Source organism: Chelonoidis abingdonii, chromosome 10 (assembly GCF_003597395.2).
Source record: "Chelonoidis abingdonii isolate Lonesome George chromosome 10, CheloAbing_2.0, whole genome shotgun sequence".
Lineage (NCBI taxonomy): Eukaryota > Metazoa > Chordata > Testudines > Testudinidae > Chelonoidis > Chelonoidis abingdonii.
Genome location: NC_133778.1, coordinates 14,415,886 through 14,427,436, shown reverse-complemented (window position 1 = coordinate 14,427,436; position 11,551 = coordinate 14,415,886). Strand labels below are relative to the sequence as shown.

At 44.1% G+C, this 11,551-nt stretch overlaps 1 protein-coding gene across 1 annotated transcript in view; it reads left to right on the top strand.

Moving 5' to 3' along the window:
• The first annotated feature begins 283 nt into the window (after nt 1–283).
• CPS1 (carbamoyl-phosphate synthase 1) overlaps nt 284–11,551 on the top strand; it is a 127,894-nt gene continuing 116,626 nt past the window's right edge. Inside the window, exon 1 of the mRNA XM_032765033.2 lies at nt 284–409. Within this exon, the coding sequence (XP_032620924.1) occupies nt 284–409 (126 nt within the window). The remainder of the gene's footprint in view (nt 410–11,551) is intronic.

Genomic DNA, 11,551 nt, shown 5'->3' with positions numbered 1-11,551 from the left:
CCTAGTCAACATGACCACAGTTCATCTCTGTTGTAAGTGCTCTTCAGGGGAGGGGAGGGAAGAAGGTGGGGCCACACTGAGGACTTTTAATGCCAGAAAGAATGGGAAGGCAAAAGAGAGTGCTGTGCAGTCAATCCACCACGCTGGCTGCTCCTCTGTTTTCTTTACTGTAATTTGCAAAAGTACCTGACTACCTGTATCTAAGTCTAAAAAAATACAAGTAGGATATTTCTTTCTTTCTTTCTTTTTTTTTTAACTTTAGTTACCAATCAACCTATTCAAGATGACAAGAATTTTGACAGCTTGCAAAGTGGTGAAGACTTTGAAAGACGGATTTGAGTTTTGCAATGTAGCTGCTCATCATCACTGGCGTTTGGCAAGGACTGGTACCAGATTTTTAAGTGTCAAGGTAATAATAACCAAGCTCTCGCTAGTATATGTTTTGTGTGCAGATAGACCTCTTGATGCAGATAAGTTGACTGACTTAAAACCGAACCAAACCTGGCTTCTAATTCTAAGCCTTACTCTGAGCAACTGCTTGGCTACGTTTTATTGAGTAGGACTCTGTAGTCAGAGCTGAAATTGTAGGGTGAATTGCACTGAAAGGTGAAAGTTCATTAATCCTGTTAAATATTATAGAGGTATTTTCTTTTCAAATACCTTAGATCTCCAGAGTGCTGATAGAGAGAGGATCTGATCTTCCTGTTTTAATAGGAAAATACTTACATGCCTGTTGAACTGAGCTTAACTTTTATGCATGTGATTAAGCTTATTAAAGGGGTTATACTGGGGTTTGGCCCTGAGAATCTTAATCCATGGGGGAGACACAGTTCTGTGTCTCACATTGGAGCCCTTTATTTTAGGGGCTGAAATACTATCAGTTTAGCTCCCAGTTGCAACATAGAGAGCTGAATTCACCAGCCGCAACTTTCTCCAGCTTTACCAGTGTAACTCAGTTGATTTCAGTGGAGGTATATTGGTGTAAAGCTAGCGCAGTGAGGAATTGGGCCCGGTGTGTAAATTCTGTAGCACTTGCAGTGAAAGTTTCATCATCATCAGACAGATCCAGACTGGAACAGGCCTCTGCCAGTGTAACCTGCCGTGGGTGCTGGAACAATTTTGATAGTGGGGTGCTGAGACTCATTGAACCAGACTGTAAATCCTGGGTATAATGAAAACCACTTCAAGCCAGAGGATGCTGCAGCATCCCCCGCTGCCCTAGTTCTAGCACCTATGTAACCTGCTGCCACACTACTGTTAACAAGTGTCAGAATCATAACTATGGGGAATGTAATAGGAAAAGGTGTAGGGGAAGCCAGGTTATGGTACCCAATGGGTGTTATCTAACTCAGTTAATTCCCGACTGTATGAGACTGATCATTATTGCCTCTGTCCACTGAGGCCTCCAGTTTCCCTAGACACATTTGCAGGCCATTGCATTACAACAGAGAGCAGCTCTCTTAGCTCCCACCAGAGATCTGTTAATCTTAAACCACAAATCATTGTAGAGATGAAGAAAATTGAGGGAGGAAAAAGGCTCTCTGCCATCAACTCGTGCTGTGTCTCATCTGGCATCTGGGACTTTGGGCTTTGAAAGAAAGGAGGCATGAAGAATGGAAGTTGGCAAATATATTAAAATTCTAGACTAGGACACTTGCGTTGTTACTGGTGTATTTCGGGTGGAGCCTGCCATTTCGCTTCTTCCCTTTCCCAAGAATCTACTGTGGCCATGAATTATCCCAATGTCTGCCCCTACCTTAAAATCCAGTGCAAAACCCTTCCTTCTAACTGATGAAACCCAGGGCTGCTTCAGCTTCTGCTCAGGTCTGGAGAGCAGGAGATCTTCCTCTTGTGATGACAACTGCAGTCCTGCTTGGTAAATTAAACACCTGCCATCCTTACAGCTCTAGCCAACACAGCCATTTGAAGAAGAGACATACTTAAATAAAAATCATGCATGTGAAACAAATGATATAGCTTTCCACACAGTAAATATGCAGGCCACAGTTCAGTTCAATGAGACTTTATTGGTATGACAAGCTAGAGCATGTTGAAGGGTTGAAAAAGCAAGACAGACCCCTCCAGTGTGTGTTAGAGGATCTGCTTGGGACAGGGTTCTGTGCTGGGGATCTGATCTCTGTTTCCATTTGTCGCCAGTGTTCATGCCTGACCTGGTGGTAGGTTGTTACAGGTTGCAGTGTCATTTCTGTCATCTCTCTCCTTCCTCCCACGGTCACTGATTCAGCATTTGGCACAAATCTCCCTTTGTTTTGTACGTTTCACCATAGTGAAGTGTCTGCTAGGGTGATAGTCACGTGCTATCCACTTTAGATTGTTGATGGATTTGATTTTCTTTTCCCAGTGACTAGTATATTGGCGTTTAATGTTCTGGGCTGGCATCTTGTACTGTTTTAAAGGACAGACTTATAGGGGGGTATGCACATATACTGTAACTCGTCAACAGCACTGCATAAGGACAAGGCCCCTGTGGTCACTTTACAGGAGTCTGCTAGGCTAGGTGGCACATCCAGTTAAAAAGGTTAAGACAGAGAAAACTGCTCAGCTATTTTGGTCTTGTTTTAGTGTCCTCTCTGTGGTACCTAATTCTAAGCTCATAAGGCTACAGAGTGATTTCCTAACACAATTAGCTCTGTGTCCATAATACAGTCATCCCAAGATACACCTGTTCATCTACTGTATTATTTAGTTGTCTCTGTAATGGTAGCTTTTGGAATATTTAAGAAGGTGTGACCTTAAAGCCACTGAAGGTGACCAATGTATGTGTAGCTAGATGTTGGCTGATGGGTGGTTGATCAAGGGCAGTGTGGTAAGATTCGCTATGCATAAAAAGACCTAAGCATGTATGTGTTTATATGTGGGTTGCGACAGGCTGCTTGCTATCTTCATCATAATTCCTTCACTGCTAGCCAATTGGTATCAGCAGCTTCTTTCCAAGGTTTCTCAGGCACCTGGCCTGCCCAATTGGCTAATGGCATGAGGGGCAGGTGGGAGGCTGATACAAGCAAATAACATGCATGTTCTTTTCGTATTGCTCATTTATGTGGGGTTAATGCCTTCAAAATGTGTGCTCTGCCCAGTGAATGGTTAAACTTATGGAAGATGAATGTGGAAGTAACATCTTCTGGCTTTATCTCCTTAATGAAGGTCACAGCAAAGATATGTAAACACACCGCTGGCTAGGCCATATGCAGGGGTGAACTTTGGAATTTTGGATCTAAAAACATGAGCTAAAGGGCAAAGTCCATTACCTTGAAGGCAGCGGCAGGCTCACAAACCTGTAGACACAGTTTATCCACTAGCGGGGGACAAAGAGCTACATGATGTTCACCTGGCTATTATTACTCTTGGGGGAATTCTGCACTACTGTACTCACATAAAATTCATGTCCCCCGCAGATTTTTTTTGCTCCTCGCAGAAAAAAATATATTTTCTGACAGGGAAGCAAAGAGAAGCAGCAAGAGCGGTCATGCATCCCTTCCCAGCAGCATGGGTGTGTCATTTCAGGCACCTGGAGCAGCTGGCGGAGAGGTAAATCACTGTGGTGGGGGGTGGAGTGAGGCTCTTGTCCTGTGCCAGGCTCAGAGCCAGGTCTGGGTCAGATCCACTACCAGAAACTTCCCCTTGCTGAAGGAAGATCCCCCCCTCTGCTTCCAGCCCTCATTGTTCTTCAGCCACAGGAGAATGGGTTACTGTTTAGGGAGCTGTTCCCCCATCCATCCAACCCCATGCATCTGGACCCTCCATATCCAACCCCCCTCTACTGAGCTCACCCACGTTGCTGAGCCTCACCTCTGCATCTGGAATGCCCTATACCCAGAACCCCACTGAGCTCTACCCCTGACACTTGAATACCCACTCAATGAACCCCATTCCCCCCTGCACCTGGACCACCCTGGCAAGACTCCTGCACCTGGATCCCCATCCCACTGAGCCCCAACCAGCTGCAACCAGACCCCCCTGTTGAGTCCCACCCACCTTCACCTGGACCCTTCTGCAGAATCCCATTGCCCCTGTGCATCTAGATCCCCCACTGACCTGCCTGCACCCATGTTGCCTGACAAAGAACCCTCTCAACCCATACCTGGATCCCCCCATACTTGATTCCTGCTGAGCCTGCCTGTCCACAGTTGGTGTGGCTGGCATGAAGGGGCAAGGCCCCGGGGTGTTTATGGGGCAGACCTGGCCCTTGCACTGTGTCAAGTACAGCCTCACTGATGAGTCGGTGTTCTGGGGGTTGGGGGCTGCCGGGTGATCTCCCACCTCTGTGCGGCTGGTGGCTTATGCACCCCACTACCATGTTGGAGCCTCCACATTTATTTACTGACAAATACAATTTGCATTTTTGGGGCACAGAATTCCCTCAGGAGTATGTGATGTAGGACACTAGTAGAGTTGGCCAAACATTTTAATTCAGAATTTTTGGATGAAAAGTGATTTTTGAGAAAATGGAAAATCCTTCATAATGTAGGTTCACATCGTTTTTTTCAACCCCCCCCCCAAAACAAACTTTGCTTTTTGTTTTTTGACATCTCCCTCCCCTAAATTTAGCAAAACTTTTTGATGAAAAGAACTGTTTAATTTTCTTAGTAATTTTTCTTGGAAAATAAAATGCATTTCCCTTGTAGCACTAAGCACTAGTCTCAAGTGTGTGTACAGTGAAAAGTAGACCTGATTTTTTGTAGTTTTTTCTAGAAGTGGTGAATGTTTCAACATCCAGGTTTGACTTTCATTATGGTCATTCTGCAGCCACCTTCTTATTCAGCTCATGTCTTTCAGAAATTACCTTGCTAGCTTATATAGTTAAAGCTGAGCAAACAGTTTGCAATGAAAATTTTATTTTAAAGAGTGTAATCTTTTCTGCTCACAGATTATCAGTGAGCAGAGAGCAGATTCATTATTCAAAATTATTTGTTTTTATTTATTTATGTATTTTGGCAAATTACTTCTATATCTACATTGATCAAGAACAGTTTACTTCAAGTTATTGGTATCCACCATTTGACTCATGCTAATCAGATAGGAGAGGTGTTTCTGGTCTATGATAGATAAGTACATGCACACTCTTGATACAAATATAAAACCTGATCACTGCAAAATCTTGTGCACTTAGAAATTTTCTTCATGCAAACTTCAGTGACAGTAAAATTAAATGTCACCAATGTGTGAGAAAGCAAACATGCTGCGGGGGCAGGAAGAGGGGAGAGGATTAATGTTGCCCATCAACTTTATTTCTCAACATGCTAAATTTGGAGAGTGAGAGTTATCCTATATAAGCAGTATGAGATGGGAATGTTCAGTTATCCATCCACTCTAATGGGATTGATTTTTTACTAGTACTCCGGGAGGCAAAGAGTTCTCAAAGTATTTCTGATATCAGCTTACATACTAACAAAGATAAAGTAGTAGGATTCCTGTGCTGATCGCTGGATGAGGTATTAGGCAATGGCTCGTGTATGCATGAATAAGAGTCCCCTTAGTGAGACAAGGTGGATGAGGTAATATCTTTTGTTGGACCAACTTCTGTTGGTAAGAGGCAAGTGTTTGAGCCACACAGAGCTCCTCTTCAGATCTGGAAAACTTAGAGCACATCTTCACTGGCAACGTTAAAGCGCTGCTGCGGCAGCGCTTTAACATGGCTTGTGTGGTTGGAGTGCAGCACTGGAAGAGAGCTCTCCCAGGGCTCTAAAAAAAACAGCTCCATGAGGGGCATAGCTCCCAGCGCTGGGAATGCTCCTCCCAGGGCTGGTGCACTGTTTACACTGGCACTTTACAGCGCTGAAACTTACTGCGCTCAGGAGGGTGTTTTTTCTAACCTCTGAGCGAGGCTAGACAAGTCCTTACTCAGTGTCACAGCTAAATACAAGGTGGCACAGATTGTTTTGCATAAGTAGTTAACACACATTTCAAGGGACTATTCAAGGGGAAGTGGCTCGTTAACACTCCTCCAGTCGTGGGGGAGGGGAGGGGGAAAGAGGGGGAGAAAGCAGCTGAGCAGTGAGGTTGTTAGTCGATAACAGATTGTTGTAATAAGCCATAAATCCACCGTCTTTATTAAACCCATGATTTTTACTGCTAAGCAAAGTTATGAGTTTAAGCTCCCAGGCTTGTCTTTTGAAGATATTGTGCAGGTTGCCTTTGAGGATGAGGACTGCGAGCTCAGAGATAATGTTCACTCACAAGTAATAGTGTTTTTGTCTTATCACCTCTGGGTGAACACTTTTCACACAGGCTATGTCTACAGGAGAGACCTTACAACAGCAGAGCTGTACCAATGCAGCTGTGCTGCTGTAAGATTGCTCGTGTAGTGCCGATGGGAGAAAGCTCTCCTGTCGACATAATGAAACCACCCCCAACGAGCGGTGGTAGCTACGTCGGCGGGAGAAGCTTTCCCACCAACATAGTGCTGTGCACACTACCACTTATGCCGACGATGCTTATGTCGCCTGTGTGTGTTTTTTTCCGCACCCCTGAGCAACATAAATTTTGCCGACGTAAGTGGTTTCCCAGGTCAGGTCTATACTACAGACCTATATCGGTATAAATACTGTAGGAGTGTGTGGCTGTCCCTCCCTGTCAATCTCGGAGGGAGGCCACACCTCCTTATTATCACATACCTACAACCAGGAGTGGGGTGGCAGCAGGGGGTATGGGAACCTAGGCCCACCCTACTTCACCAGGTCCCAGCTCAGGGCCCTAAGAGTGGTGGAGGGCAGAGTGTTCTGCCACTGGGTCAGCAGGGATCCGGCTGCAACACGCTGACCTGGCATCAGGCAGCCACTCAGCCAGACTACAGTCGGCTGCCCCGGGCTACTTCCTGCCCTCCCTTTGGGGTGAACCTGGATCTGGGGGTCGTCCTCCATTTCTCCGGGATGCATTGCCAATGGCAGGTCCAGCAGCAACTCGGTCTGCATTGACTGACAGCTCTGGGGTGACTGACAGCTCTGGAAGATCTGGCGAATCCTTGGGGCAGCAGAGGTCCTCTTCAGCTTCCCATGCCAGGGGCAGGTGGGAAGCACCCATCTTCCTTGGTGGCTGCAGCTCAAGTGGGCTGCAGAGTCCACCTTTTGTACTTCCTGTACCGCCCCTCTGCCTCCAGTGTGGCAGGCATGGCTTTCTGGGCCCCACCCACCAGGGGATGGGCAGTGGTCCCTCCCTGTCAATCTCAGAGAGAGGCCACGCCTCCTCACTACAACTACCTTGCTCAGAGGTATGAAAAATCCACATCCCCTAAGCAACAGTTATACTGATCTCACCCTTGTGTAGACAGCACTATGTTGACAGGAGAGCTTCTCCCATTGCCATAGCTACTAGCTCTCCCGGAGGTGGATTAACTACCCGGATGGGAGAAGTTCTCCTGTTGGTGTAGGAGCAGCAGCATTTTAAGTGTTGACCTGTCCCTAGACCTGAAGAAGAGCTCAGTGTAGATCGAGCTTGTCTCTCTTGCCAACAAAAGTTGGTCCAATAAAAGATAATACCTCACCCACCTTGTCTCTCTAAAATCTGGGGACTGACATGGCTACAATGCTGGATACAGTAATCCACTTGTCTGAAAAGTCTCACTGACACCCTGGATTGTTGGAGGTGGATGAACAGAAAAGGAGAAGCAGATGAGTTAGTTGCAGCTCATTTAGAGATGATCTTGAAACAAACCCCCTGACCAGAATCCTGTTTCCTCTCAACCTTCGGGGAGCTTCAGATCTAGATCTAGATCCAGTATTTTGAGACCAAGTGTTCTTTATCCATGTGAGAGGAAAGAGATTGGCTCCTACTATGGAGAAGTGTTTGGCTCTGAACTGATCAAAAAATGGGGCAACAATCTGAGATAATTTGAAGTTGTTTCCATTTCAGTGTTCATTTAGTGACCCATTCTCATTTTCAATCAATTTTTCACAATATATTTCTGATACTTTAATGGAAATTTTTTACCAAAATTTGTTCCCTCATTTTCTGTGAGTCAGTAAATGAGAATTTGAAAACAACTTCAGTAAAATTTCCATGAAAATTGGTTTGGAAAAATATTGTGGAGAATTCCACAAAAACTGTACAGTTTTGAGAACGTCAGCTGTTTTTTGCAGTAAGCTTCATTTAAAAAAAAACCAGCCACCACCATTTTCTGATCGGATAAAAATTCTGTGGAAAATTGTGACCTGGTCTGCTTGAACGAGGGAGATGATGAAGAAATAAGAGACAATACCACCAAGAGCATGCTGAGACTGATACTGGACCGGTGTGTTTCCCAAGAGGAGTATGATACTCAGCAAAACACTGACATGGATGAACTAGGAAAGAAAGGATTTAAGATATAGGATAGCGGAGATGCAGAGTTGGTAAAAATAAATAAAATAGAGTTGTCAACATTGTGTATTGATATTATGGTTAAGACAGCAGTTAGGCAATTTCTCTGTGGATGCTGGTATTACTGTTGCCACAAGTACTGCAGACTGTAGGGAAAAAGCAGCAGGAACTGGGATGTGTGCATGAAGCATAGCCACCATTCACTCTCGTAGTACAGTGATACAGCATTTGCAATGCAATACATTCCATTCATTCTGCCATTGTGGTACACTGTGGCCACTTTTACTGCATTAAAATTTTGCTTTTGCCCTTTGTAAGCTGGAATCCTATTTGAACAGTCTCTCTTGTAAAATGTTCCTGTTTCTGCTCTGGCCAGGTATACCAAGAGAGCAGCCTTTACAAAAATAAAGAGCACATGCAAGGACATGGTCATTCTTTCTTTTAATACCTTCTGTCTGAGCTTTTTTTGAACCTCTGTGCTTGAGAGGGGCAGAAATGTGGGTATGTTTTATCTGGAGATGGGCCTAAGACACCATGAGGATCTAGATAGGTTTAGGCCAGGGTTCTGGTTTAAGGCACAGTCAGTGATAGGGTTTGCATTCAGATTCATTGCACAAAACAAATTTCTGCTGCATCTGAACCCCATGTAGAAAATAAGCATCTGTGGACCTATTAACGTGTAACAGTCTCTAGAGCAGCATCACAGCATGGAGTCTGGACTCTTATGGGAGTTAAATAGAAAAATAATGAAAAAATTATCCTGTAGAACTTAATAGAGAATTAAATCTTACCTGTAGAAGTCTATAAAACTGTTCAAAAAATCCCCGAATAAATTGTATAATTCTCTATTAAATTCTATAAGTTTTGTATTGAATTTTCCTTGAACTTTCTGGGTTTCATCCATATTAGATTTTATAAGACTTTTGCATAATTATACCCCACCTGTCCCCTCCCCTAAATACACCCAGCCAGAGCAAAGTCTACTGAGTTGCTGGATTTGGGCCTGCATGAAGATTTTATGATTTAAGTAAATTTTTCCACTAAGTGGCTGATGGAGAACATAGAGGAATGAACTCCCAGGAAATGGGACCAACCCTGCTCCACCAATGTATGTTAATCCTGAAAAGGAAGGGATGCCTCAGAGAGAAATTCAGCCTTCAGAGCAATTCACCCCTTACCTCTTCTACTGACCAGGGTGATGACTGGCTTTGTCATGGGGATTTCGGTCAACTGGGAGCAGACCTGAGACCACTAGTTAATTTCACCTGGAAGAAGTGGGCTCAGGGAATGTTTGCTGTAACAAGGGAGTTAGCATAATAGGGCTCACTCTAATGGAGTTTCATTGCATTTCAGAAAGGAGCAGAGATACTGCAGCTCATATCACTTAATGCTCAGCTAAGTCCAATGCAGTTAGGTAGGGATGTAAAGAGTAATATGAGCCATAAATAGAAGGCTTGTAACTAGAGAGACAGACTGGTAACCAGAATATTGGAAAATCTAAAAAGAAAACAAACAAAAAATAACCCACCAGGAACAAGCTAAAAATATAATTAGAAGAGGAAAATAAATAAATTGAATGCTGGTTTTTGAGACTATTTCAGACAACTATCAAAGGGCTGTCGAAAAATATTTGAGGCAGGCAGAAAGTAAAAGAGAAAATTGGACCATGGGAATTGGAAAGAGGGACTGGGGAAACAGCAGATCAGTTAAGGAGTTGCTATACTTCTGTCTGCTCGGAGAAGGAAGAGGATGAACTGAAATGGGGATCCTATTTTCAGATGGGCTGGGGTGAAGTTAATGCACATGTACATAAGAGAAGCAAAGGTAGTCTTGTAATTAAGAGTGAACTGGGACTTTGGGGATCTGGGATCAATCCCCAGATTTGCTACAAGTTTACTGTGTGATCTTGGGCAAGTCACTTAATCTCTTTGGTCAGTTCTCTTTTCTGTAAAATGAGGATAATACTTCCTTTTGTCCATCTCTTGTGTGTCTTGTCTACCTAAATGAAATTCTTGGGACTAGAGTAGAACAGTTCTTGAAGTAGCTGCCAACACAGGGATTACACATTGCTCTGACCCATGGAATTCAGGTACAGAGCTAAAGTTCCCCAAAGCTCCAGAGGAGTTGGAGATTTGGAGTTCAGGCCTGTTATAGAGACAAACCTAAGCTACAAATTCCCTATCCAGCTCTGAAACCAGAACTGAACTTCTCTACAGTTTAGGAGGTTTATATCCAGTATTCTGGTTTGTTTCCCTCTCTGGTTTGAACAAAATCAGAGCTGGCTCAAATCGTCACCCTAAAGAATCTGAATCTCCCTTGAGTTTTAAAACAAATTGAATTCATTTTTGTGTGTGTTTTTTTTTAAAATAAGAAATATTCCTCCTTCTCTGCTCTTCCTGATTTTTAGCCAGGAGCAAATATAAATATCCGGCTTGGCTGAAATCAGGAATACTGGAAATTGCAAAAGAGGGGCTGATTGTGTGCAATTTTCAGTTGGATTTCTAGACCAAAATGGCTTAGAGTTTGCTTCAAGAGGCCTTTTTGCCTCTGTTGAGGGGAGACTCTGAGCTTGCTATAAGTCTATTTGGTGTGAAGAAGAGGCTGCATGATGTTTTCAGCACCAGGAATCTGCTGCTGAAGGAATTTAGGCACTGCCACACCTGTGGAATTTTCTGCCCATCTGGCCAGTTGACTGCTCCATGAGAAGACAAGGGTGTATTCTGGAGCCAAGGCAGATATGGCATATGCAATCATGGTCTGTCCTTAATAAATACTTCCTGCTTCAGAACACTGCTTCTAAATAGAGGAAAACAAATGGGCTCCCACGCAGCTCAAGTTCCAGCGTGGTTTCCTTTGTTTACCAGTGACCACATACTACCTGGAACTCTACAGCACACAGAGACATCTAGTGGCTGAATAGCAGACTGCAAGTAAACATAGCATTACAAAGACAAGTGAAGAAAGTGTGGGAGCCAGTGTAACCCACACACCCCCTGGGTGTGGTGTTCTGTCCCATCTAGTGATACTGAGACCACTTAGAGAGAGAGATTAATGCGTCTGCTCTACAGCCTTTTGGTTTTAGCTCATGCAGTAGAGGCTCGTGTATTTAGCTACAGAGGTCCCAGGTTCGATCTTGCCCAGGCTATAGCAAGAGACTATATTGAAGCAGGGAGAAATAAATCCAGGAAATAGTAAGAGGTTACCCTGTCTAGCAAGCCTAAATAGCAAACGAATG